At 53.5% G+C, this 27,164-nt stretch overlaps 1 protein-coding gene across 3 annotated transcripts; it reads left to right on the plus strand.

Moving 5' to 3' along the window:
• The first annotated feature begins 66 nt into the window (after positions 1-66).
• Positions 67-25,457, plus strand: ADCK5 (aarF domain containing kinase 5). Of its 3 annotated transcripts, XM_083360074.1 has the most exons (16): positions 67-135; positions 6,683-6,783; positions 7,600-7,749; positions 8,527-8,602; positions 10,413-10,613; positions 10,951-11,025; positions 12,042-12,182; positions 12,472-12,585; positions 14,331-14,462; positions 16,981-17,064; positions 17,930-18,011; positions 19,657-19,735; positions 20,512-20,603; positions 21,604-21,862; positions 23,321-23,437; positions 24,474-25,457. In XM_083360074.1, exons 1-16 carry the CDS (start codon positions 118-120, stop codon positions 24,586-24,588), a joined length of 1,836 nt encoding a protein of 611 aa, XP_083216200.1. In that variant the 5' UTR covers positions 67-117; the 3' UTR covers positions 24,589-25,457. The 3 variants fall into 3 exon arrangements, with proteins under 3 accessions (XP_083216200.1, XP_083216202.1, XP_083216201.1); XM_083360076.1 differs by lacking the exon at positions 8,527-8,602 and having other exon boundaries at positions 10,418-10,613; XM_083360075.1 differs by lacking the exon at positions 10,951-11,025 and having other exon boundaries at positions 24,474-25,453.
• Positions 25,458-27,164: the final 1,707 nt, after the last annotated feature.

Here is a 27,164-nt window from a genome sequence, read left to right on the forward strand (position 1 = left end):
GGGCGGCCAATCGGAGGCGCGCTCTCTGGCGGGAGGGCGGGCCCGGGGCGTGTCCGGGGCGGGGGGGGGGCCGTCCGGAGCCTCCTGCCAGGCGTGGAGAGAAGCGCGGCGAGCGGGATGGAGCTGCGGCGGACGGTGAGACCCCCTCCGCGGACCCCCTCCCCATTCCCCTTCGCGGGAGGGCTGCGGGGGGGTCCTTTCTGGGAGGGTGGACCCGATGCCCTCGTGGGGACCCAGCGGAGGGGTCGGGGGAGCCTTCTGGGAGCGCCGGGTGAAGCCCAGCCCTAGAGCCGCGTTTCCCAACCTTAGGAACTTGAAGATGCGTGGACTTCAACTCCCAGAATTCCCCAGCCAGCATAGCTGGCTGGGGAATTCTGGGAGTTGAAGTCCACGCATCTTCAAGTTCCTAAGGTTGGGAAACGCTGCCCTAGAGGTCGGGGTCTCCCGTCTGCCCACCCTTGGGGCGCCCCAGGGAAGCCCCCCCCCGCTGCTCGAGGTTGGGCTGGGGGTCTCTAGGGGTCTTCGGCCCTCCCTCCCTCTCCCTGCCTGGGGGGCTTCCCCTCCCCCCCCAAGAAATGGTCCTCAGCAGCCCCGCCTTCCATTCCTGGGAATGAGCTCGAGGTGGGGAGGGGGTGGGTGGGGGTCTCGGGGGGCTTCGGAAGACCCTCCCCAGCCCCTCCCTGCCCCTCACTTCCTGGGGCTTCTCCCCCCCCCCACCACCGCAAAGAAACGGTGCTCAGCAGCCCACCCTCCATTCCCGGGAACTGGCACAGGGGTGGGCGGGGAGGGTCTTGGGGGGGGTCTTTGGCCCTCCCTGCCCCTCCCTCCCTGCCTGGGGGCATCCATTGGTCCTGAAGCCCCCCCCCGCCCCTCCTTGTACTCCACTGTCTGGGGCAGGGGTCGGCAACCTCGGCTCTTTTATGACTCGTGGACTTCAACTCCCAGAATTCCTGAGCCAGCCATGCTGAGGAGAAAGCAAGAGGTTTCCAAGCTGTGCCATGCTGGCTCAGGAATTCTGGGAGTTGAAGTCCATGAGTCATAAAAGAGCCAAGGTTGCCTACCCCTGGCCTAGGCCTAAGCCTCTTTATGATTTGTGGACTTCAACTCCCAGAATTCCTGAGCCAGCCATGCTGAGGGGAAAGGGAGAGGTTTCCAAGCTGAGCCATGCTGGCTCAGGAATTCTGGGAGTTGAAGTCCACGAGTCATAAAAGAGCCGAGGTTGCCAACCCCTGGTCTGGGGGATCCTCTCTCTTCTGTGGCTGCCCCCCTTTTCGCGTGGGGGGTGTGTCTGCCCCCCTCTCCCCCCCACCTCGCTGTTGCACAAGCTGGGCCTTGCCTTTGGGGAAAGCCGACTGCCTTCGCCTGCAACCCATCATCCCCTCCCTCTGCTTTCCCGCCTTGCGGGTGGCCGGCTGACAGGTGGGCAGTGGGCTTTGGCTGCCAGGCCGGCCCACAGGGGGGGTCTCGAACAGAGCAAGCCCAGGGCTTTTCCCCCTGGCTGGGTGGGCCACCTGGGGCCAGCTCGGGTTCAGGTTACGACAGCCAGGCTGTGCCTCTGCGGACCATGGGGCACCCGGCCCCCTCCTCTCTGCCCGGCGGCCCCCCACCCCTCAGCATAAGAGCCCCCCTTCCTCCCCTCCTCCTGTTGGACGGGCATGCCAAGCGCCTGCCGGAGTGCAGTCCGTTTAGCCTAAAAATCTGGCCGTATGTAATTTAGAACAGAATAGAAGCTGGAAGGGGCCTGGGAGGTCCTCTAGTCCAGCCCCCTGCTCGAGCAGGAGGCCCTATCCTGTCTCAGACAAGGGACTAGCCTCTTCTTAAACACCCCCAGGGGTGGAGCGCCCACGATTGAATAAGATTGAAGCTCCGCCATCCGGGGTGTCCCTTCTGTTTCCACGTGTGTGTGTGTGTGTGGGGGGGTCTCTGAGCCCCTCTTTTGCACGAAGCCTTGGGAGGCCTGAGGCAAGGATGGCTGTGCAGCCCCCTCCCCTGCCTCCCCCTCCCCAGCTGGACCGGGTCTTCCGGCCCAGCGCTTTCTCAGGCTTGCATCAAGCCGGGATCGTTGTGCCTTCCCTTGCAGTGTTGTGACTGTGTGTGTGTGTGGTGTTCTAGTGAGGCCCGGGGAGACTTCTGGAGCCCTGGCCTGGGATCCTGAGCGGGTACCCCTTGCCTTTCCTTGGAGGGGTGGGAGTTAGAAGCAGCAGCAGACCCCTAGCCTGCTCCCGAGGGTGGGCAAGCCTCTTTCCTGGCTGCCGTGCCTCTCCTGGGCTCTGGAAATCCGTTGGAGGCCAACCTTTGCCCCTCTTTCAAAGAGCAGCAGGTCTGGGCCTGTCGGTTGCCGTGTGTGTCTTTTCAAGCCGTGGACGCACGGCGCCTGGCTCCGCCTTTCCTCCTTTGGGCCCAGGCGCCGCTTCCTAGCAGAGAGAGAGAGAGGCGGCCGGGAAAGGGGAAGAATTGTAGCTCCGGTGGAAAAGAGGAGAGCCTGGTGCTCTCCTGGCAGACGTTTCATTACCCAACTAGGTAACATCATCCAGGGAGGGAGGAGGAGGAAGAAGGACTCCTGGGGTCCTTGGGGCTCTCTGACCTTTGGTGCTTCCCTTGCAGACTTTCGTTACCCAAACTGGAAGGAAGGAAGGAAGGAAGGAAGGAAGGAAGGAAGGAAGGAAGGAAGGAAGGAAGGAAGGAAGAAAGGAAGGAAGGAGATTATGGAGGGAGGAAGGAAGGAAGGAAAGAAGGAAGGAGATTATGGACGATGGCTGGAAGGAAGGAAGGAAGGAAGGAAGGGGAAGGAGAAGGGAAGGGAAGGGATGAGGAAGAAGAGGAGGGCTGTGGGGTCCTTGGGGCTCTCTGACCTTTGGTGCTTCCCTTGCAGACTTTCATTACCCAAACTGGAAGGAAGGAAGGAAGGAAGGAAGGAAGGAAGGAAGGAAGGAAGGAAGGAAGGAAGGAAGGAAGGAAGGAAGGAGATTATGGAGGGAGGAAGGAAGGAAGGAAAGAAGGAAGGAGATTATGGACGATGGCTGGAAGGAAGGAAGGAAGGAAGGAAGGAAGGAAGGAAGGAAGGGGAAGGGATGAGGAAGAAGAGGAGGGCTGTGGGGTCCTTGGGGCTCTCTGACCTTTGGTGCTTCCCTTGCAGACTTTCGTTACCCAAACTGGAAGGAAGGAAGGAAGGAAGGAAGGAAGGAAGGAAGGAAGGAAGGAAGGAAGGAAGGAAGGAAGGGGAAGGGAAGGGATGAGGAAGAAGAGGGGGGCTGTGGGGTCCTTGGGGCTCTCTGACCTTTGGTGCTTCCCTTGCAGACTTTCATTACCCAAACTGGAAGGAAGGAAGGAAGGAAGGAAGGAAGGAAGGAAGGAAGGAAGGAAGGAAGGAAATTATGGAGGGAGGAAGGAAGGAAGGAAAGAAGGAAGGAGATTATGGACGATGGCTGGAAGGAAGGAAGGAAGGAAGGAAGGGGAAGGAGAAGGGAAGGGAAGGGATGAGGAAGAAGAGGAGGGCTGTGGGGTCCTTGGGGCTCTCTGACCTTTGGTGCTTCCCTTGCAGACTTTCATTACCCAAACTGGAAGGAAGGAAGGAAGGAAGGAAGGAAGGAAGGAAGGAAGGAGATTATGGAGGGAGGAAGGAAGGAAGGAAAGAAGGAAGGAGATTATGGACGATGGCTGGAAGGAAGGAAGGAAGGAAGGAAGGAAGGAAGGAAGGAAGGAAGGGGAAGGGATGAGGAAGAAGAGGAGGGCTGTGGGGTCCTTGGGGCTCTCTGACCTTTGGTGCTTCCCTTGCAGACTTTCATTACCCAAACTGGAAGGAAGGAAGGAAGGAAGGAAGGAAGGAAGGAAGGAAGGAAGGAAGGAGATTATGGAGGGAGGAAGGAAGGAAGGAAAGAAGGAAGGAGATTATGGACGATGGCTGGAAGGAAGGAAGGAAGGAAGGAAGGGGAAGGAGAAGGGAAGGGAAGGGATGAGGAAGAAGAGGAGGGCTGTGGGGTCCTTGGGGCTCTCTGACCTTTGGTGCTTCCCTTGCAGACTTTCATTACCCAAACTGGAAGGAAGGAAGGAAGGAAGGAAGGAAGGAAGGAAGGAAGGAAGGAAGGAGATTATGGAGGGAGGAAGGAAGGAAGGAAAGAAGGAAGGAGATTATGGACGATGGCTGGAAGGAAGGAAGGAAGGAAGGAAGGAAGGAAGGAAGGGGAAGGGATGAGGAAGAAGAGGAGGGCTGTGGGGTCCTTGGGGCTCTCTGACCTTTGGTGCTTCCCTTGCAGACTTTCGTTACCCAAACTGGAAGGAAGGAAGGAAGGAAGGAAGGAAGGAAGGAAGGAAGGAAGGAAGGGGAAGGGAAGGGATGAGGAAGAAGAGGGGGGCTGTGGGGTCCTTGGGGCTCTCTGACCTTTGGTGCTTCCCTTGCAGACTTTCATTACCCAAACTGGAAGGAAGGAAGGAAGGAAGGAAGGAAGGAAGGAGATTATGGAGGGAGGAAGGAAGGAAGGAAAGAAGGAAGGAGATTATGGACGATGGCTGGAAGGAAGGAAGGAAGGAAGGAAGGAAGGAAGGAAGGGGAAGGGATGAGGAAGAAGAGGGGGGCTGTGGGGTCCTTGGGGCTCTCTGACCTTTGGTGCTTCCCTTGCAGACTTTCGTTACCCAAACTGGAAGGAAGGAAGGAAGGAAGGAAGGAAGGAAGGAAGGAAGGAAGGAAGGAAGGAAGGGGAAGGGATGAGGAAGAAGAGGGGGGCTGTGGGGTCCTTGGGGCTCTCTGACCTTTGGTGCTTCCCTTGCAGACAAAGTGCCCGGACGTTCCCCAGTTTGGGCAATGAAAGCCCTGCAGGGAAGCCCCCCCCCTCGGAGAGCCCCAAGGACCCTCTAATTTCTTTGGCGGTCTTTTCCGTCCCGCCTTGACCCCGTCTGCTCCGCTGGAGCTGTCCGGCAGATGTCCTCCAGGATAACGTCCCCACCCACGCCAAGACCTTGCCGGCCCCCTCCCTGCTGGAACTTCAGGTCAAGGCCCTCCCCAGGCATTTCTTCCCCCCCCCCCCCCTTTTGCTGGCCAGCTGCAGGAGCTCTTCTGGCGAGGGGGTGGGTGGGTGGGTGGGAACGGACGGAGACAGAGCTGGGCAAAGGGATGGCCTCGTTTTCCCCCCCTCTGCTTGCCCCCCCTCTCTCTCCTGCCCTCCCCCCTTGGGGCTTCCGGGCTTCTCCCTCCCCCCAATCCTTTGCAGGGGAGATGTTCCAGCCCTCTTCCTTTGCTTTGCCTTAACCAGGTTAGTCTGGGCTGGATGGGGAGGCCATTCCCTGCAGATGGATTATTCATCCTTTTGCTATCTCTTATTACTGGTGGCACACTTTTAGTTGATGATGATGATGATGATGATGATGTTTTGCAAGTGGACTGATTCCTTTGGTACTGGAGACAAATTTCTTGTGTCTCTAATTGCACTTGGCCAAATAAAGTATCCTGTTCTGTGCCCTGTCCCCCATTCCACATATTCTATATATCCTATATTAGCATCCCCCAACCTTCCCTGCGTGGGGGCTCAGTGGGGGGAGAGGGAATGTTCAGTCTGAGTGGCTGGCACAAGTGCCCACCACTCAAGCAAGTGGAGCTGTGCTCACACCTGCCACTTGCGTGGCCCACTTCTGACTTGGCCAAGGCCCATAGTGGGCTGTGGCCTGGGGGTGTGGGACCCCTATTCTATATTCTATTTATTCTATATATTCTATACATTCTACACATCCTATATATTCTATACATTATATATTATATATATATTAGAATAGAAAAGAGAATATAGATTAGAATAGGACAGGACAGGAGAGAATAGAAATAGAATTAGAATAGAATAGAATAGAATAGAATAGAATAGAATAGAATAGAATAATAGAATAGAATAGAATAGAATAGAATATATGGAATAGAATAGAATAGAATAGAATAGAATAGAATAGAATAGAATAGAATAGAATAGAATAGAGAATGGAATATATGGAATAGAATAGAATAGAATGGAATAGAATAGAATAGAATAGAATAGAATAGAATAGAATAGAATAGAATAGAATAGAATAGAATAGAGAATGGAATATATGGAATAGAATAGAATTCTTTATTGGCCAAGTGTGGTTGGACACACAAGGAATTTGTCTCTGGTGCAGAAGCTCTCAGTGTGCACACAATTAATAGTGGTAATCCTGCACACATACAACCTGCCAATACATTCATCACAAACGGTGAAATACAACACTTCATCACAAATCATAAGATGCAACACCTAGTCATAGAGTACAAGCTAAGCAAACAGCATAAATCATACTAGGGTACAAAAAGAAAATCCAACAATATGAATTGCAAGATACAAGCCACAAAGTTGTAGTTTTAAGAAGATAAGGATAGGTAATAGGAAGGATGAATAGTATCATAGTAATACAGCTTTGCTAGTATTTTGACAGTGTTGTAGGAATTAGTTATTATATTCTATATCTGTATATTCTGCTCCTGGGCCCATGCCGCTGAAACCTCTGCCTGGCACCTGGGCATCACCCTTCCCAGCTCGCCCTAAAGGGGAAGGGGGAGGCCTGACCCACAGCGCCCCCTATCGTGAGCTCCGGTACTTCCACTCTCCTCCCGGATCAGCTTCCTTGGGGTTGATCTTCCTTTGGGCTGATTCCCCACCCGGTCCCCCTTTCTGCTCTTCTGCAGCTCCAGGTCTGCCGCTTCCACCGGCATCTCCTCCAGCGCAAGAGGAGCCCCTGGCTGGTCTCTCCGCCCTGCCGGTGGCGCGCCGAGGCCCAGTCGGCCAGGTAGGAGCTGGGCTAGATTAAGGCCGATTTACGCCGCCGGGCGAGGCTTCCTCCTCCTGCCCTGTGGAGCCTCTCTGGGGTTGCCTGGTCAGTTTGGGTCCTTGGGGCTGTTCCAGGCAGTCCTCGGCTTGCAGCAATTCATTTAGTGACCCTTCAAAGTTACAGCGGCACTGGGAAAAATGCGGCTCGCGGGATGACCTTTGCAGCATCCCCAGGGTCACGCGATCAACATTCAGCTGCTTGGCAACCGACTCATACTTACGACCGTTGCTGTGTCCAAAGGACACGTAATCCCCGCTCGCAACCTCCTCACGAGCAACGGGGAAGCCAGATTCGCTTAACGACCGCGTCATTAATCTCTGCGGTCATTCGCTTCACAAGAGTGGCAAGAAAGGCCACAAAATGGGAGCGGAACTCGCTTAGCAAATGTCTCGCTTAGCAAACGGAAATTTTGGGCTCCGTTGCGGTCGTAAGTCGAGGACTGCCTGTATTACCGCTTCCGGGTTGGAAGCGCTGAGGTGCTTCCGGGTTGAAAGGATTAGCCAGGGACACCACCGTCGCCCTGGGGACACCCAGTTTGGGGGCTCCTTTCACGTCCCCATTGATGAGCCCACCACAACGGGTACCTATTTTTATTTCCGCATTTGCACCCTTGCGAACGCCAACTGGGCCGGAGCCGGAGCCAGTGACGGGAGCTCGCTCCGACACGCAGCAGCACTCGGGTCTCGAACGCCCAGGAAGAGACGGGCAGTGGCAGTGAGGTGGAGTGGTTCTCTCCGCTTGATTGACAGCTGTCTTTCTCCCCCCACCACGCAGTTCTACGGGACAGAGGGGGTTACTGAAGAGGACCTTTTTGGGCACGCTGGTGGCCCTTCCCCTGGCCACGGGCATCTACTACGCCTTGGCAGAGAAGCAGGACCGGAGGAAGATGCGGTTGGTGTCCGGCAGCGTGATGCGCTTCGTCAGGTGGGGTGGCGACCGCAAGGCGTCCTCGGCCCTTTCCTGGGGAGGGAGGCGGCGTGGAGAAAGAGTCCCGACCAACTCCTTGACGCCCCCCTCATAAAGGCCAGCCCATCCGTCGCTGCAACGTGTGGCTGCTTTTCTGTGGCTCCACCAGCAACGTGTAGGACTAGAGCAGGGGTCGTGTTGTGGCCCATTCAGAATCGGGCCACAGAAGTGGTGGGCAAGCACACGCGGAGCTGCGTTTGTGGAAGTGGCACGCATGTGCAAAACCAACCCTCGCCTGCCGCCTCAGCCAGTCTGCCGAGCCGGAGAGGCCTAGAGCAGGGGTCCCCCAACCTCGGGTCCGTGGAACGGCACCGGGCCACGGCGTGCCAGAAACTGCTCCACGCATAAAGTGAAGCACCTTCCGTGGGATGCAGGCAGCCTGAGAAACCACGCCCCCTCCGGTCTGCCGAAAAACCTGTCTGCATGGAACCGGTCCTCGGTGCCCAAAGGTCTGGGGGCCACTGGTCTAGAGAACCTCATGACACCCCCAGCTGCACTAAAGGAGCCAGAAACTCTCTAGGTCTGAGCTCAGGTGTTTCTTGGGTCCTGTCCTGGCCACCAGCTGCTCCAGAGAGGCCTCTAACCCAGGGACTTTCAAGCCCCGTGGGGCTACCCTGGCACATGGGGAGCAGTGGCAGCTTCTTTCTAGGTCTGCCCCGGACCCTCCTGGGTTTCTCCCCAAGGCCTGGGGTGGCACTGGGGGACAGCCTGAGTCTGGGTCGTCTTCTCCCGAAGGTCCCTGCGGCTGGGAATGCAAATCTCCTTGGATTACTGGTGGACGAACCACATCACCTTGCGAGGCCTGGATGAGGTACGGTTGCTTGTCAAGCTTTGAAACGGGTCTTTTAAAGTCTTTAGACTCGCAGGGGTCTTCAAACCTGCCCCTTTGATGACTTGTGGACTTCAGCTCCCAGCATTCCTCGTGCCTGGCTGAGGAATTCTGGGAGTTGAAGTCCACAAGTCACCAAAGGGCCAGGTTTGGAGACCCATGTCTTAAAGCATCCTGGCTGAGGAATTCTGGGAGTTGAAGTCCACAAGTCATCAAAGGGCCAAGTTTGAAGACCCCTGTCTTGCATCCTGGCTGAGGAATTCTGGGAGTTGAAGTCCACAAGTCATCAAAGGGCCAAGTTTGAAGACCCCTGTCTTAAAGCATCCTGGCTGAGGAATTCTGGGAGTTGAAGTCCACAAGTCATCAAAGGGCCAAGTTTGAAGAGCCCTGCAATAGACAACAGACCAACAAAGCAGAATTCCGAGGCTTGCCAATTCCTCAAAGATCGTCTTTATTGATGCCGAGTGTGTCGGCCCTTCAAAAGTGAAACCAAGGCTGAAGAAATGCATAGCAATTCCCCAACACAATTCAAGAATGTCCTCCCCTGGGGCGATGCAAGCAACTACGTTTCCCCATGCAGCTTCTTGGTGGGCTTTCCGGCAGCCTCGGGAGCAGCCGATGACCTTGGTTCCCAGGAAGGAAAGTCCGAGGGAGAAAATCTGTTTTGTTTAGCTTGACACCTGTCAACTCCCCCTCCCTCCATGCTGTGTGGCAACTAGGAATGAGAAGGGCGCTCCTGAGACTGTGGGCTGGGCGTTGCGTGAAACGCCCGCCGAGAAGCTGCATGGGGAAATGTAGTTGCTTGCATCGCCCCAGGGGAGGGAGTTCTTGATTTTGCGTTGGGGAATTGCTATGCATTTCTTCAGCCTTGGTTTTACTTTTGAAGGGCCGATACTTGGCATCAATAAAGACGTTCTTTGAGGAATTGGCAAGCCTCGGAGTTCTGCTTTGTTGGTCTCTTTGTCTATCGCAGGGGTCTTCAAAGGTGGCCCTTTGATGACTTGTGGACTTCAACTCCCAGAATGCCTCAGCCATAGGCAGGAGAAGAAGCAACGGATAGAAACGAATCAAGGCGAGAAGCGACCTGGAACTAAGGAGGAATTTCCTGAGTGTTGGAGTAATTAGCCTGCCCCCAGAGGTTGTGGGGGCTCCATCCCTGCAGGGTTTTAAGAGGAAATTGGATAGCCCTTTGCCCAGAATGGTCTAGCATTTCCTACTTGAGCAGGGGGGGTTAGAAGACCTCCAAGGCCCCTTCCAACTCTTATTCTGTAAGTCTTTGTTCTATCCCCCTCTGTTAGCTGCAGTGGGACTTACACACACACACACACACACACACACAGAGCACTGTCTTGTAGGGGGTAGAATTTCCCTCTTCATGCTTGGCCTATCTTTGCACGATGTCTGCAGTTTCATTGCCCTGCAGTAGGAACGTAGTTGCTTATCCCAAAAGGATATGGCCTGGTAGATGTATTTGTCCAAGCACATGTATTTGCTTAGTGCAGAAAATTGAGGAGAGGAAGGCACCTCAGTGGGAGAGGAGGAGGAGGAGGAGAGCAGTTGCTTCTCGGTTGCACCTCCAGAGGCAAACCTCTCTCCCAGGCTTAGGACCTTCGTAATCCAGGGTGGCAACTCAGTAATCCTTCTCCTCCGAAAAGGACAGGAGTCTCCCAGGATAGCCGGTGGGGTGGGGGATCCTGGGAAGTGCTGTCCACGCTGCCACCTGCCGTGAGGTCAGGTCTGCTGGGAAGGATCTAACCCCCTGCTCTCCTTCGCCCGTCTTCCCTGTGGTCAGAACAGCCCGGAGTACGTGGCTGCCGTGTCCAGATGTCACCAGCGCTCGGCCGAGAGCATCGTCTTCGGGGCCATCCAGAACGGGGGCCTCTACATCAAGCTGGGCCAAGGCCTGTGTGCCTTCAACCACATCCTCCCCCAGGAGTACGTCAGCTTCCTGCGCACCTTGGAGGACCAGGCGCTCAGGCAGGGATACTCGGAGGTGCGTGGGGCAGCTGCGGGCCGCTTCAGCAGCAGCTGCACACGAGGACCTGGGGAGGGGGGTGTCACCAGGTCTTCCTCTCTTTTTTGGGGGGGGGGGCTGTTCCTTGGGCCACCAGCCAAAGAAGGGGGGAGAGAGTGGAGGGTTAGTAGGAAAGCGACATCTGGTTTTCCGCTAGCAGGACCCCTAAGCGGCTTCTGTTCTTACATGGGGAAAACGTCCCAGAGTTCCTTGCAGCTTCTTCGTTTCCTTTATTCCACCCCCCTCCCCGCCGTTGATTAGATTTGAATCTGTTGCTGGCATTTAAATATTCAATTTTAAATCTTCCAAAAGTCAGTGGGAAGAAAAGTCGCAAGATGGGCCAAAGCCCAATAGCTGCCTCGCTTCGCTTAGGCCCAATGGTGCTTGTAAGGTGAGGACTACGTGTAGCCTCTTGGTAGGTCTGTCATAATTTTGAACACCTGCTAAGCAAGTGGCCACAACTCAGACTGGCCTTAACTCAACCCTCTAAATCAGGGATCCTCGACCTTGGCCACTTTAAGACTTGTGGACTTCAACTCCCAGAATTCCTCAGCCAGCAAAGCTGGCTGAAGAAGTCCACAAGTCTTAAAAGTGGCCACGGTTGGAGACCCCTGCTCTAAATAGAAACGACCCTGGGCTCCATTTGTTGAGAAAGGTGTATTTTATTAGAAATGTGGTAAAGCCAGAGCTGAGGATCGTGCCTCCAAATCCGTTACGTTCTCCCCTCGCTGCCCACCCCACTGTCACCGATGGACTCCATGCCAGGTGTTTTCATAATTTTATTATTTATTTTATTTTAATTCCATTTATATCCTGCCCTTCTCCGAAGACTCAGGGCGGCTTACAAGCTTAGCAGTAGCCTTCATTCTATGTATATGCCTGCTTATTAGGGCTTTCACACACCCCCAAGCGGCATTATTACAAAGTCAGCTTAATTGCCCCCAACAATCTGGGTCCTCATTTTACCTACCTGGGAAGGATGGAAGGCTGAGTCAACCTTGAGCCTGGTGGGACTCGAACCTGCACTAATTCCAGGCAGCTGGTGTTACTTAAGGAGGCATTAGCCCACTGCTCCACCAAGGCTCTATAATGGCACAGCTTGGTATGAGGCTCATTCCTCCTTCAAGCTGGATGACCTTGAGGCAGCTTCTCGAGCCGACTCAGCCTCTACTTTCGATTCCCCAACCCTCCCCCATCCCTACCCTTCACGGTCCGTCACTGCACAAGAGCGGAGCACAGCAAGCGTAAAGTGACAGCTTATGCCGGTCATAAGTTGCGGACTACTTGTAACTCCGCCTTCTTCTTTGCCCTTCCTGAAGGAGGGTTGGCTCACAAGCTCCTCCCCTCAGTCCATGGCCCTCACTGACCCCCCCCCCCCCCATCTCTTCTGGCCCTTCCTGACCGCAGGTGGACGACCTCTTCCTGGAAGACTTTAACACCAAAGCGGACCAGCTCTTCCTGGAGTTTGACTACCGGCCCATTGCGGCGGCCAGCTTGGCCCAGGTGCACCGGGCTCGGCTTCATGACGGCACCCCGGTGGCTGTAAAGGTGCGTCTGGGAGGGCAGGCAAGGCGAGGATGGGCCAGCCTGAAGGATCCGAGGGGCGCGGGCATCACTGAACTACACTTCCCAGCGTCCCTTGCTGCTGCTGATATTGGGAATTATAGAGCAGCAGGTTGTCTTCTTCGTTTCCGACTTCTAGGGATCTGGCCTGGCTTCCTGTTGGGGGCGGGGGGGGGAAGGTGTGGCTCTGGTCCTTTGGGCTACGACTCTCCTCTGGGACTGCTCCCTTCCTCGGGGGGGGGGGTGCATCACCATCTCTGGCTTCCCTGTACAGGTGCAGTACATTGACCTGAGGGACCGGTTTGACGGAGACATCCGCACCCTGGAGTTCCTGCTGTGGATCGTGGAGCAGATGCACCCCAGTTTTGGCCTCGGCTGGATCCTGCAGGTACGGTGTGGCCCAGCGTCTCTCGCCACTGGCCTGAGAGAGCTGCTCTCGAACCCGCCTCCTCCCCCCCCGCAGCACCCCAATTTCCTTGGCTTGCTTGCCCTTCTAGGCACCCGACTCTGGTGACAAGGGAGACCCCCCATATCTGAGCCAGGGCCCTTTGTGTCTCCCCACCGTGAAGGCGGCCTGGTTCAGAACAGTTTTGGCAAAACTGACGAGGAGAGGGTCTAAGGCAGGGGTCTTCAAACCAGGCCCTTGTGGGCTGCAACTCCCAGAATTCCTTGTGTCTGGTTGAGGAATCCTGGGAGTTGAAGTCCACAAGTCATCAAAGGGCCACGTTTGGAGACCCCTGCAATAGACGGAGACTAGACTCGCAGAGGTCTTCCAACTTGGTCCTTTGATGACTTGTGGACTTCGACTCCCAGAATTCCTCAGCCAGGAGTTGGAGTCCACAAGGCATAAATGGTCCACGTTTGAAGAACCCTGCAATAGACAGAGACAAATCAAGCAGAACTCCGAGGCTTGCAAATTCCTCAAAGAAAGTCATCAAAGGGCCAAGTTCAAAGACCCCCGGTCGACAGCTTAAGGGAACGGGTCAGGCTGAAGGGGGGCGGGCTTTAAAAGGATCCCCTTCCAGCATCTTTCTCGCTCCTGGAGGGCTGCTCCAGGTGCGGTTTTAAGAGGAACAGAGAAGACCCTAACCCTCCAACGATGGCAGTGCGAGGGGCCGAGGGGCGGTGGGATCTTGGTGGAAACATTGAAGAGCTTATGGGGAGAGGCGCCCCCCCCCCCGGCTCTGGAAGGCAGCTAGAGGTGGCGTGAGTTGGATTAGGCCAGGGGTAGGCAACCTTGGCTCTTTTATGACTCGTGGACTTCAACTCCCAGAATTCCTGAGCCAGCATGGCTCAGCTTGGAAACCCCTCCCTTCCCCTCAGCATAGCTGGCTCAGGAATTCTGGGAGTTGAAGTCCACAAGTCATAAAGCGGCCTAGGCCAGGGGTAGGCCACCTTGGCTCTTTTATGACTAATGGACTTCAACTCCCAGAATTCCTGAGCCAGCATGGCACAGCTTGGAAACCTCTCCCTTCCCCTCAGCATGGCTGGCTCAGGAATTCTGGGAGTTGAAGTCCACGAGTCATAAAGCGGCCTAGGCCAGGGGTAGGCCACCTTGGCTCTTTTATGACTCATGGACTTCAACTCCCAGAATTCCTGAGCCAGCATGGCTTAGCTTGGAAAACTCTCCCTTCCCCTCAGCATGGCTGGCTGAGGAATTCTGGGAGTTGAAGTCCACGAGTCATGAAGGGGCCATAGTTCCCCCATGCTGGCTCAGGAATTCTGGGAGTTGAAGTCCATGAGTAATAAAAGAGCCAAGGTTGCCTACCCCTGGACTAGGACATCCCCTGCTGCTCCTGAACAGCCTCTGGGTCCCCCCCATGAGCGTCCGTGCGCCGAGAAACCAGCACGCCCCTTGGCCAAAGGGATCACAGACTCAGGGCTGGAAGGGACCTTAAAGGTCTTCTAGCCCAACCCCCTGGCATAGCAGCCCTTCTCCTCACTTCCCCTTTGGCTGCCAGAAGTCTTCCCCATAGCCCAGGAGTTTCGGTTTGCAAAATGCACCAGGAACGGACACGGTGTCTCCATCCAGCAATGTTTGGCACCCCTGAGTTACACTTGCTCAGGGCAGGCTGACCCTCCCCCTCCTTCCCCCCTCCCTCCCTGCTTTCTCTCCTCCCCCTCCCCTTCCAGGACCTGAAGGGGACCCTGGCCCAAGAATTGGACTTTGAGATCGAAGGCCGCAACGGGGAGCGTTGTGCCCGGGAGCTGAAGCACTTCCGTTTTGTGGCGGTTCCTCGTATTCACTGGGAGCAAAGCAGCAAGGTGGGTCTGGTGCCCCCCCCTTCGAAGCGGGCAGAGCGCCGGGCTCTATTCCTCCCTAAACGGGTGGTCTTTTCTTTTAGGGAGGGGGGGGAAATGTGTCTCCAACGTTTGGGGCCACTTTTAAGACTCGTGGACTTCGTTGAGTTCCGCAGCCGGCAACGGAGCCCCCAAAGTTATGTTGCTAGGCAAGGCGAGCCCCCCCCCGGGAAGGTTGCAGATGGTGATCACGTGACACACCCACCCACCCAAAAATTTCCACTCTCGTAAATCCATGCCGTGATATTTTGATCACAGGGTTGCTGCATGCGTGATGTCAAGTTTCCCATGTCTGGGCTTTTCAAGTGACTCTGAGGCATCGTTTACCTTAAAAGTCCTTTATTAGCCTAATACACGGCAACATTTGCTCGAAGGAAGCTGGAATCTGAAATCTCCGCCCCTTGCACAATATATTAAAACACATTTCTCCACCTTTCTAATTTTGTCATTAATCATATTCTCCAATTGATTTAAAGAATCAGCTTCCCTTCCGTTAGAAGACCCAGAGGAAGGGCCTTGAAGGTGCATTCCTACTCATCCCCCCTCCTAACCTTAAACTAAAGCAATACACTAGCCCAGGGGTGGGCAACCTCGGCTCTTTTATGACTCACGGACTTCAACTCCCAGAATTCCTGAGTCAACTCCCTGAAGTCCATGAGTCATAAAAGAGCCGAGGTTGCCTACCCCTGCACTAATCTTAAAGCAATACATTGGATTGGATTGGATTGGATTGGTGTCAAGTTTCCGAGGTCTGGGCTTTTCAAATGACTCTGAGGCATCGTTTACCTTAAAAGTCCTTTATTAGCCTAATTATACACCGGCAAATGCTTGCTTGAAGGAAGCGGAATCTGAAATCTCCGCCCCTTGCACAATATATTAAAACACAATTCTCCACCTTTCTAATTTTGTCATTAATCATATTCTCCAATTGATTTAAAGAATCAGCTTCCCTTCCATTAGAAGACCCAGAGGAAGGGCCTTGAAGGTGCATTCCTACTCATCCCCCCTCCTAACCTTAAACTCAATCTCTTAAAGCAATACACAAGTTTAACATATGAAATGGCTACTTCTTCATCTCTTGTCAAGCAATGACATTCGATGTTAGCAGCGTTGACACGTGACAAGCGTGGGGAAAAAACGGTCATAGGTCCCTTTTTTCAGTGGTGTTATAACTTCCAGTGGTCACTAAAGGCACGCCCACCTGTCAAGGCAGCCACCTCCCGTCTGATTCACCTGTTAACCATCATCCATCCAAGGCTTCCCCTGGGCGCTACTGGGGTTACAGGGAGAGAAAGTCAACATCTGGCATCTATTCTATTCTATTCTATTCTATTCTATTCTATTCTATTCTATTCATTTCCTTTCCTTTCCATTCTAATTCTTATTTCTATTCTATTCCATTCTAATTCTAATTCTAATTCTTATTTCTATTCTATTCTATTCTATTCTATTCTATTCTATTCTATTCTATTCTATTCTATTCTATTCTATTTTTTCCATTCCATATTTTGTTTTCTTTTCTATTCCATTCCATTCCATTCCTTTCCATTCTAATTCTTTATTCTATTCTATTCTATTCTATTCTATTCTATTCTATTCTATTCTATTCTATTCTATTCTATTCTATTCTATTCCATATATTCTATTCTATTCTATTCCATTCTATTCCATATATTCTATTCTATTCTATTCTATTCCATTCTATTCCATATTTTCTATTCTATTCTATTCTATTCTATTCTATTCTATTCTATTCCATATTTTCTATTCTATTCCATATATTCTATTCTATTCTATTCTATTCTATTCTATTCTATTCTATTCTATTCTATTCTATTCTATTCTATTCTATTCTATTCTATTCTATTCTATTCTATTCTATTCTATTCTATTCTATTCTATTCCATTCTATTCCATATTTTCTATTCTATTCTATTCTATTCTATTCTATTCTATTCTATTCTATTCTATTCTATTCTATTCTATTCTATTCTATTCTATTCTATTCTATTCTATTCTATTCTATTCTATTCTATTCCATTCCATTCCATTCCATTCCATTCCATTCCATTCCATATTTTCTGTTCTGTTCTGTTCTATCCTATCCTATCCTATCCTACTCTACTCTACTCTATTCTATTCTATTCTACTTTCTATTCTATTATTATTCTATTTCCTATTCTATCCTATCCTATCCATGCAACTCAGTTGCTGAGAGGCCCCAAAGTTCAGATCTGGGTCGTAGGTCCCCCCTCCCCTCCAACTACATCCATCAGAACTTCAAACGGACGCTAAGCAAGTGGTCATTAAGTCAAGGACTGATTGTATTTGACGCAGCTCTGTTACTGTGGGGCCACTCTGCAGTTTGGGGCCTGGGGCTTCTGCTCACGTGTGGCATTCATCCCCGTGGGTCTTTCCCATTGATGGCAGTTCTGTGCTGCAGCCTTTTCTAAACACCTCTTCCTTCTCTCCCTGTGCTTAGCGGGTCCTGACTGCCGATTTCTATGAAGCCTGCAAAATCAACGACCTGGAGGGGCTCCTGAGGCAAGGCCTGAGCCCCAAGGACGTGAGTCTCTGGGGGAATCTGGGGGAGGGGCGGAGAAGGTCGGGCATCACCGTTGGGTCTTGAGTGCCACCGGGAAGCCGATTGGTTTGGTTGGGGATCGTCGGCTCGGGTGAGTCCTTTGGGGGGGCCTTGCACAGCTTCTGTCCTCGGCAGCCCCGATGATGTTACCTAGTTGGGTTACGAAACGTCTGCAAAGAGGCAACCAAGGGACCCACAGTCCTCCTCCTCCTCCTCCCTGCAAACCCCTTTCCTTTTTAGTACTGATGATGTTCCCTAGTTGGCAAGCTCAGTGAGCATCAAGGGCCCAACATTAGTCTTCTTCTTCTTCTTCTTCTTCTTCTTCTTCTTCTTCTTCTTCTTCTTCTTCTTCTTCTTCTTCTTCTTCTTCTTCTTCTTCTTCTTCTTCTTCTTCTTCTTCTCCTCCTCCTCCTCCTCCTCCTCCTCCTCCTCCTCCTCCTCCTCCTCCTCCTCCTATCCCTACCCACCCCACCCCCTCCTCCTCCTTGCAAACCCCAATCCCTTCTAGCACTGATGATATTCTCTAGTTTGGGTCATGAAACGTCTGCAAGCAAATCACCAAGCTCAGAGAGCAACAAGGGCCCAGCAGTCTCCTCCTCCTCCTCCTCCTCTTCCTCCTCCTCCTCCTCCTCCTCCTCTTTCCACAAATCCCCCTCCCTTCTAGCACTGACGATGTTACCAAGTTTGGTAACGAAACATCAGGAAAACCACCCAGCTCAGAGAGCCCCAAGGACACCTGCTTCTCCAGGGAGAATCTGTCTCGGAGCAGAGTCTCTTCTGCAGCCACGGCCTTGGCTTTCTCCCCTTTCAGAGACCCCCCCCCTCCTCTCTCCCTCCCTCTCTGCAGGCAGCAGAGAAGCTGATCAAGGTGTTTGCCGAGCAGATCTTCTTCACCGGATTCATCCATGCAGACCCTCACCCAGGAAACGGTAGGAGACGCGGCCGAGAACCAAGGATTTATTTATTTTATTTAGCATATGGCATATCATACATGGACTTGCAATGTCTGTGTGTGTGTGTGTTAACATTTCGCCTAGATTAAAAAGACACGATAAAATACGATTGCTAAATGAACTAGGTTCAAATACCCCCTGCCTTGGCCATCTAATCATTAAAGCACAGCATCGTTTATAGGACAAAAAATCAGAAACTGGACCACTAGATGCCCTCGGCTTACAGTCGGTCGCAATGTGAGGCGCAGTTGGGCGTGGGACATCGCAGTCGCACTGAGGGGAGGATACAGCGCTCCATTTATATTCAGAGCTGAGGAATGGAAGGCCCCAGAGGCTGAAGGGAAAGCCGTGGGCTGCGCCAGCGGATGCTCTGACACCCAGTGGAGCTGGGAGGTGGGGGGGCAGTTGGGGGATCAGGTCAGCTGGCAGGATCCTCCTTGGTTTGGGGTGTGAATCCGGAGACTCTCTGGTGGAGACGCTTGTGCGAACTGGCCAGGCTGAATGCAGAGACTCAGTTTCCAATAAAGGAGAATCTTTGTAGCTCAGGGTTGGAATGGGTTGGTGCTCTCTGAGCTTGGCGGTTTTCTTGCAGACGTTTCATGACCCAACTAGGCAACATCATCAGTGCAAGAAGGGAATGGGATTTTGCAGAGAGGAGGAGGGGGGGGAGACTGTGGGGTCCTTGGTGCTCTCTGAGCTTGGTGGTTTTCTTGCAGATGTTTCATGGCCCAACTAAATAACATCATCAGTGCTAAAAGTGGTGGGGGGGGGCGAGGTTCATCATCATATCATGGTGATGTCGTCTAGTTGAGTCACAAAACGTCTGCAAGAAAACCACCAAGCTCGGAGAGCACCAAGGACCACTCGCTCTGTCCAGGCAGATTCTGAGATTCCTCATGACTGCACCCCCCTCACTGCCTGCACATCTGGAGGGGGAGGGGGAAGGTCAGCCGCAGGGGAACAGAAGGATGTGCATTGAAAGAAAAACGAAACAGAGTAGATGTCAAGGGTGAAACTTCCCGTGCCTCTGCATTTCAACTCGCCTTTAGATTAAGGGGATGGGAGGTGTTCCTTTCAAGTGGGGAGATGGAGAAACGAAACTTCTTCGATTCAGCTGAAGGCCACGGGAGCCTGAAACCTTTTCAAGGACACCAGAACAGGTGTGGATTTGAAGCGGACGGTTCCCTTCGCGAAGTGAACTTGTTGATATGGATTACGTAAGACGTTGCCAGAGGGGGGAGGGATTTGGCTGGCTGGCAAAACTATCTTTTAAGTCTACCAATTGGTGTTTTGGAACCCGGGAGTTAGTTTTGCTCCGACAAAACCCCGCAGCGCGTTCAGTAAAACGTGTGCTTTTCAGAAACGGAACAGACCCAGGGTTTTATTTGGATTCTCGAGCTGGGTGTTGACGGTGGGAAGCGAAGGGACGGAGAGCCTGCAGAGAGGCAGCTCGCTCAGCTTTACACAGAACCAGACCGAGGAGCCCGGACGGATGGGGAGCCAGGCGGGCTTTAAAGGGAATTTCCTTGGGGGGGGGACTAGGTGGGAGAAAGCTTCATCTCCAGACGGGACTGCATTGGGCTGCCCTCGCCCCCCCTCATCCCTCATTCCTGTCTTGCAGTGCTGGTACAGAAAGGACCAGATGGCAAAGCTCAGCTGGTTCTCCTCGATCACGGCCTGTACGAGGTCCTTCGCGAGAAGTAAGGATCCGTGTGTGTGTGTGTGTGTGTGTGTGTGTGTGTGTGTGTGTATGTGTGTGTGTCAGTGTCAGGCAGGAGCATCCCCTTTGCACTGCCTGAGTAGCAACCTCTTGTTCAGTGACCAGCAGCCTCAGCCCCCCCACCACTGACAGCGGCTCACTTAGTGACTGTTTGAAGCAGCGACGGCCCTGAAAAAAGGGACTGAAGTCCGTTTTTCACACTGAATGGCCAGCTGCAGCATCCCCTGCGGTCACGGCGTCAGAATTCGGATGCTTGGCCACCGGCTCTCGTTTACAACGGTCGCCGCGTCCCGGAATCAGGGGATTCCCCTTTTGTGGCCTGGCAAGCAGAGTCGACGGGGAAGCCGAGTTCATCTAACCGCCGGCTTACTGGCTTAACGACCGCGGTGATTCACTTAGTAACCGGGGCAAGAAAAACGGGGCAAAACTCAACTTGGAGGCTGTCTGAACTTGCCTGCCAGGATGCTTGCAGTCCGTGCGGGGGCTGGGGGGGGCGGGCAAATTCCTGCCAGGTTGTGAGGAGGTGGCACCCAACAACGGCAACGGGGTCTCCAGGGATTGTCATTGCTAAGGGATGTGGTTCCCTGACATCACGCTTTAAGACTGCATCAGCCTTGGGAGGGGGGGGATATCCCGCTCCTAATGGCCGTCATAGCTTGAGGACAACCTGCAGCTGCCTCCTGGACCCATGAGGGTCCGCAGCTGCGTCGCCTCCTCCCCTGCCGACAGCTCTTCTCTGTGCTTCCCCCCCCCCAGGGAACGAGAAGCTTTGTGTAAGCTCTGGCGCGCCCTCATCCTGCGAGACCAGCCCTCCATGCAGCTCCACTCCCAGCAGCTGGGCGTGAAAGGTGAGGAGGGGGCAGGGGGCATCCGTCAGGGGGAGTCACGGGGGTTGGTTGGCGAAGAGGCATTGGCTGGATCCCGTCGGGGTGAAGATCCAGCTGGGTTTCTGGTGATGCCTCCAGAAATGGCTTTGCCCGGGGGGGGGGGGGGCGGTGGCCTCCCGCTATTCTGGGGGAAATTGGGATTGGGGTGGGGGGAAGAATGGCACTTCTGAATTGGCTGCCCTGCTGGCAAGTCGTAAAGGAGAACATTTGTAGATTGGGATTGAAGGGTGGGGTGGCTGGGCGGTTTCCTTGCAGACGTTTCATGACCCAACCAGGGAACATCCTCCGTGCTGGGAGGGAGCGGGGTTTGCTTCTGACACTCCTTTGTAACACTGGTATTACCCATTATGGTAATGAAAGGCCTGCAAGGAATCAAACCAAGCACTGAGGATGCTGTAGTCCTCCTCCTCCTCCTCCTCCCCTCCTCCTCCTCCTCCTCCTCCTCCACCTTCTCCCCAATGTCTTTCCCTTCTAGCACTGATGATGTTATCTAGTTGGGTAATAAAACATCTGCAAGGAAACAGCCAAACTCAGCACTAAGGAGTTGTTCCTCCTCCTCTCCTCCTCCTCCTCCTCCTCCTCCTCCTCCTCCTCCTCCTCCTCCTCCTCACTCTTTTCAAGCACTGATGATGTTCCCTAGCTGGGTCATCAAATGCCTACAAGAAAACCACCCAGCTCAGAGAGCACCAAGGACCCCACAGTTCTCCTCTTCTTTTTTTTCCTCCTCCTCCTCCTCCTCCTCCTCCTCCTCCTCCTCCTCCTCCTCCTCCTCCTCCTCCCTTGTAGCACTGATGATGTTACCTACTCAGGTAATGAAATGTCTGCAAGAAAACCAGCAGGCTCAGAGAACACCAAGGACCCCTCACTTGCAACCCATTTCCAATTGCCCCTCAATTCCTTTCTGGCCTGGTGATGGGGGGGTCTCCATTCCTGACTGCCCCTTCCTCCCGCCCCACCCCAGCCCAGGATTACTTCCTCTTCTGCGAGATGCTGCTACAGCGGCCCATCAACATGGCAGAGCTGGCAATGTCCAACATACTGACCCAAGCGGAGACCATGTACATGCGTGACATGGCTCAGCACCACTTCGACTCCATTGTGCGGGTGCTGAAGGACCTGCCCCGCTCCATGCTGCTCGTCTTCCGGAACATCAACACCGTGCGGGGCATCAACGTGGCCCTGGGGGCTCCCGTGGATCGCTACTACGTCATGGCCAGAAGGTACAAGCCACAAGCAGTGGACAGAAGCTGTGTTTCTCAATCTTGCCGGCTTGAAGATGGGTGGATTTCAACTCCCAGAATTCCCCAGCCAGCTATTTTTTTTCCCCCACTTGGCTGAAGTCAAGATATATTACATCTACCACATTCCCACCGTCTATTAAGAAAGTTACAACAATGCGATAAAGTAGTCTGGCCACGTCTGTTCTTGTTTGAATGTTGGTAAACCCTCACTGGCTGGGGAATTCTGGGAGTTGGAAGTCCACCCATCTCCCAGCTGGAAGCTGACTGGGGAATTCTGGGAGTTGAAGTCCATCCAGCTGGAAGCTGGCTCCATCCATCTTTAAGCATCCAGCTGGAAGCTGGCTCCACCCATCTTTAAGCAGGAAGCTGGCTGAGGGAAGTCCACCCATCTTCAAGCCGCCAAGGTTGAGAAATACTATTCTAAAGTTTCACAAAACTTCTGTTTGAGAGGATCTTTGCTATTAGCAGATGCCCCGTCAATGATTCCTCCCTTGGTGAAGTGACTCCTGGGACACCTTCAAGAACATAAATAGAATGACAGGTTATCTGGCTGGGGGAGCATTTGAATTGCATGTAGAGCACCTGCAACGGAGAGGGGGTGCAGTTTGGGGCAGTGAAATGGGGCAGTGAAGGCCCCTCGGAAATCCTGGGACGGGGGGGCTGGGGGCCTCACAAGATGGATCCCGTAGGGTGAGCCTGGGAAAGGTGCTCCTATCCCGATGGGAAGAAGGGGCAAAGAGGCCAGAGAAACGAGGGGGGAGGCTGTGGTTTGCCCGCCCCCCTGGACAGTCTCTTCCCACAGAAGAGAATAACAGATTTGGAAGGGACCCTGGAGGTCTTCTAGTCCAACCCCACCCCCCACCCCCGTTCTCAAGCAAGAGACCGGATACCATTCCAGACAAATGGTTCTCCAATCTCTTCTTGGAAACCTCCCGTGATGGAGCGCCCACAAATCCTGAAGGGAGCTTCCGTTCCACTGGTTAATGAACAGAACTAACAGAATTGGAAGGGACCCTTTGAGGTCTTCTAGTCCAACCCCCTGCTCAAGCAGGAGACCCTGTGCCATTTCAGACAGTGGTTCAATCGTAATAGAGCTGGAAGGGACCTCAGAGGTCTTCTAGTCCAGCCCTTTGCTGAGACAGGAGACCCTAGGCCATTTCAGAAAGTAGTTCAATCAATCAGAATAGAGCTGGAAGGGACCCTTTGAGGTCTTCTAGTCCAACCCCCTGCTTAAGCAGGAGACCCTGTGCCATTTCAGACAAATGGAGACACCCCCACTATGACTACAGGGCTCTCGTTCGTGGGGAGGCAGGGAGCCAGCCAGGTCAGGGACGAGGGGAGGGCCCTCTGTGCTGCTGGGGGGGGGTCTCCTGCCCGCGTCCTTTTGTGCCAGCAGCACCCAGGGCAGCTGTCCGTCTGTCTCCCTCCCTCCCTCAGCGCGGTGAAATGCTGGAGCCGCACGGTCAGCCAGAGGTCCGGCGTCCTGGCCAACTTCTTCCTCGTCCGTTGGATCCGTGCTTTTTGGGACAGCCTTGTGTTCGAGTTTACTCTCAGGTAAGGGGAAAGGTAGGCCTCGGCTTAACAGCCCTAACAGAGCCGATCAAGCACAGTCCCGCACAACGAGTCGAAAAGCGAGTTCGGACACTTTTCACAGCCGTCGTTAAGTGAGCCGATCATTAGCTGGGGGATTAAGAGGTGCTGCCGGAAGAGGCTGCCCAGAGCGGGGTGGTGGTGGTCCCAACTAGGCCACTTGAAGACCCGTGGACTTTAACTCCCAGAATTCCCTAGCCAGCATTCGCTGGCTGGGGAATTCTGGGAGTTGAAGTCCACGGCTCTTCCAAGTTTGGGCACAGCTGCTCTAGAGTCACCCCAAACAGTGAGATGGGTGGTATATAAATTTAACCCATAAAAATAAATAAAAATGTGAATGGCTGCAGAGCGGCCCAAAACCCAGTCACCATGGCGGTGAGGAGAAATTGGCCCTTCAGTGCAGGCAGTCCTCTACTTACGACTGGAACCAAGCCCAAAATTTCTGTTGTTAAGTGAGACATTTGTGAAGACATTGGTTTGCCCCAATTTATGACCTTTCTCGCCCCGGCTGCTAAGTGAATCGCTGCATTAGTCACACGGCTGGGATGCAAATCTGGCCTCCTCCATTGCTCGTCAGAAGGTCGCCAAAGGGGATCACGCCTCACACACACACACACACGCACAACGCCGCATAACTGTCGTAAATAGGAGTCCCTTGCCAAGCGACCGAATTTTGACCCTGGGGGAATGCGGCAACGGTTGTTAAGCGTGAAAAACGGTCCTAGGTCCTTTTTCCCAGTGACATCGTAACTTTGAACAGTCGCTATGTGAAACGGTTGTAAGTGGAGGACTACTTGTAACTGGGTGGGAAGTAGTTTTCTGGTCTGGCCGTGACGCCACGAAGTGGAGTAAGCAAGCCGAGGACCGCCTGCAGTTCTGCGTGTGCCAAAATATGGGGGGTGGGTCTCCTGCCCTTTTAACTCCCCCCCCCTTCTTTGCCAAAGCATAAGTGCCTCCACCCACCCACCCAGTCTCTTGTCTTTCCCCCCACCCCCTGCAGGATCCAAGTCACCTCCATGAAGCTAACCAGGTCTTTGCTACAATTCCTGGTTTATGTTGGCTTCTTGAAGCCCAGTGAGCAGCAGGAACAACTCTACCAACTGCTCCACGCCTGAGCCTCCAAAGGCCCGGAAGATGCCCGTGTGCCCAGCCGGGCAAGCACGGGGCTGCCCTCACCCCCTTCGGGGTCCCTCGAGAGGAACTGACGCTTGGCTCTGCATCGCAAAGTGTAGGGGGGGGGACGTTCGAGGAAGCCCCCTCCTCTTTCTGGAGCACAGCCTGACTGAGGTTTTTTTTTAAAAAAAAAATTAGTTCAGAAACTTGAATAAGGGGCAACTCGCCATATTTAACTTAAAAGAACGAGCCAGAAACGGTGCTGGGGTGTCTGTGTGTGTGTGTGGGGGGGGGGTTGTCTCTTTTCTTTCTTCTTCCCCCGAATCCACGGAGAAGGGGGAGCTGTTTCTCTGGAGCCCACTCCCCATTTTGTTCTGCCTTTAGGGCAGGGGTCTTCAAACGTGGCCCTTGGATGACTTTGTGGACTTCAACTCCCAGAATTCCTCAGCCAGGCACGTGTGCCTGGCTGAGGAATTCTGGGAGTTGAAGTCCACAAGTCATCCAAGAGCCAAGTTTGAAGACCCCTGCGTTTAGGGGACGGCGGGGGGCAGGGGCTGGGCTAAACGTGGAATCTTTGGGGTCCTCGGAAGGGCCCCAGGCTGGTTAATGGGGAGCAAGGGGTCCAACCAGGCCGTTCCAATCATTGGAGCGGAGGGGTGGGTGTTGGGGGACAAACCATGTGCCCCCCCCCCACAGCTCTCCGGAGTGGTAACACGGATCAACCCTGTGCTTAGGCTCCCGAGTCCCACCGGACGAGGAAAGTTCCCTGTTGTAGCTGCATTAAAAGAAAAGCTTAAAGCTCTGCCTTGCCTGCTTTCCTGCCACTACGCAACAAAGGGGAATCTCCTAGCTCAGGGCTGAAGCGTGGGGGTCCCTGGCGCCTTCTCAGCTGGGTGGTTTCCTTGCAGACGTTTCGTGACCCAACTAGGGAACGTCGTCAGTGCTAGAGGGGGAAAGGCAATTGCGGAGAGGAGGACTGTAGGGTCCCTTGGTTGCTTCCTTGAAGACGTTTCGTTGCCCACCTAGGTAACGGCCTCAGTGCTAGTAAGGAGTGGGCTCTGCCCTTCCTAGCACTGAGGATGTTACTTAATTTGGGTGACGAAACACCTGCAAGATAACAGCCTGGTTCAGAGAGCACCAGGGACCCCACCGTCCTCCTCCTTTCCCCAAGCCCCACTCTTTCCTAACACTGATGATGTTACCTAGCTGGGTAGTAAAACGTCTGCAAGGAAACCACCCTGCTCAGAGAGCACCCAGGACCACCTCCTCCTCCTCTCCCTAACCACTAGTGCCTTCTAGCACTGATGATGTTACCTAGCTGGGTAGTGAAATGTCTGCAAGCAAAGACCCAAGCTCCGAGACCACTAAGGACCCCGAAGCCCTCCTCCTCACAATCTCTACTCCCTTCTAGCACTGATGATGTTGCCTAGTCGGGTCATGTAACATCTGCAAGAAAACCGCCACGCTCAGAGCACCCAGGATCCTTTGTGTCCTGCAACACTCGCCATTGTGTGACTAAATGCCTTTTTGCACAAATGATGGGAGCAAAAGCGCACGCACACACCCACCCACCGGGACCACCTGCCCTTCCCCGAGGAACCTGCAATGTTGGCAATTTCAGGCCCTGCCCGTTTATTGGACTGGCTTCAGGCGTGCCAAACATGCTTTCCGCAGAGGGTCCAGTTCTTCAGGGGGAGGTGGAGTATGGGTACAGCTGACCTCAGACCCTCATCCTTGTCCGGTGAAGTGTTCAGCCCTTGGGAGGAATCCGTTTCATTACCACGGCTGCTTTTCAAACGGGCTTTGAAAAAAGGGATGAAAACCCACCGCCTGGCAATGCAGCGCGCCAAGTGCTGGGAGTGTCCTTGCTCTACTTGCTGCCTGGGCAGAAGGGACGGCCATGCCCACTCTTGAGGGACAAGACCCCCATCCCCGTTCCGGTGACTCCCAACTCCAAAGGACAGTTTGTGCTGCCACCACATGGCTATGTGGAGAAATCACAATGTGGGCAGTCAGACCCTCCTACCCTATGATGTATTTCCTTTCCCCTCCCCTTTCTGGGATGGACTTCCTCCTCCTTGGTCCTGAGAGTGTTCATTCTCCATTAGAGTAGACATGTGATACCAAGCAAACTCCATATGCAGATCCTGGGAATATTACCATTTTCTAACTATTCTGGATCGAAGCTGTTGTACTTTAATTAATCTCGTTAAGACTTCTATGGTCTACATAAGCAGATTTCATTAAGACTAACAGATCTCTCCAGATAGTTTGAAGTCATAGAAACACCTTTTATATAGAAATACCTTTATTGCGTGTAGAATGGAATATAATAGGTGGATGCATTCAGATGGTATTCGTACAGCATTTCCAAGATATTGCCAAGATGTTCCCAAGGTTAGAAAATGGTAATATTCCCAGGATCTGCATATTGAGTTTGCTTGGTATCACATTTTCTCCAGAGACAAAGGAGGAGGAAATCCCAGAAAGGGGAGAGGAAAGGAAATACATCATAGGGTAGGAGGGTCTGACTGCCCACATTGTGATTTCTCCACACAGCCACGTGGTGGCAGCACAC

This window comes from Vipera ursinii, assembly GCF_947247035.1.
Source record: "Vipera ursinii genome assembly, chromosome: 3".
Taxonomy (NCBI): Eukaryota; Metazoa; Chordata; class Lepidosauria; order Squamata; family Viperidae; genus Vipera; species Vipera ursinii.

Excerpts from the sequence above, each read along its gene's own strand:
- ADCK5 (XM_083360074.1), top strand. Across the intron at positions 8,603-10,412 it reads CCTTGCGAGGCCTGGATGAG|AACAGCCCGGAGTACGTGGC; the intron begins GTACGGTTGCTT and ends CCCTGTGGTCAG. Across the intron at positions 23,438-24,473 it reads GTGTTCGAGTTTACTCTCAG|GATCCAAGTCACCTCCATGA; the intron begins GTAAGGGGAAAG and ends CACCCCCTGCAG.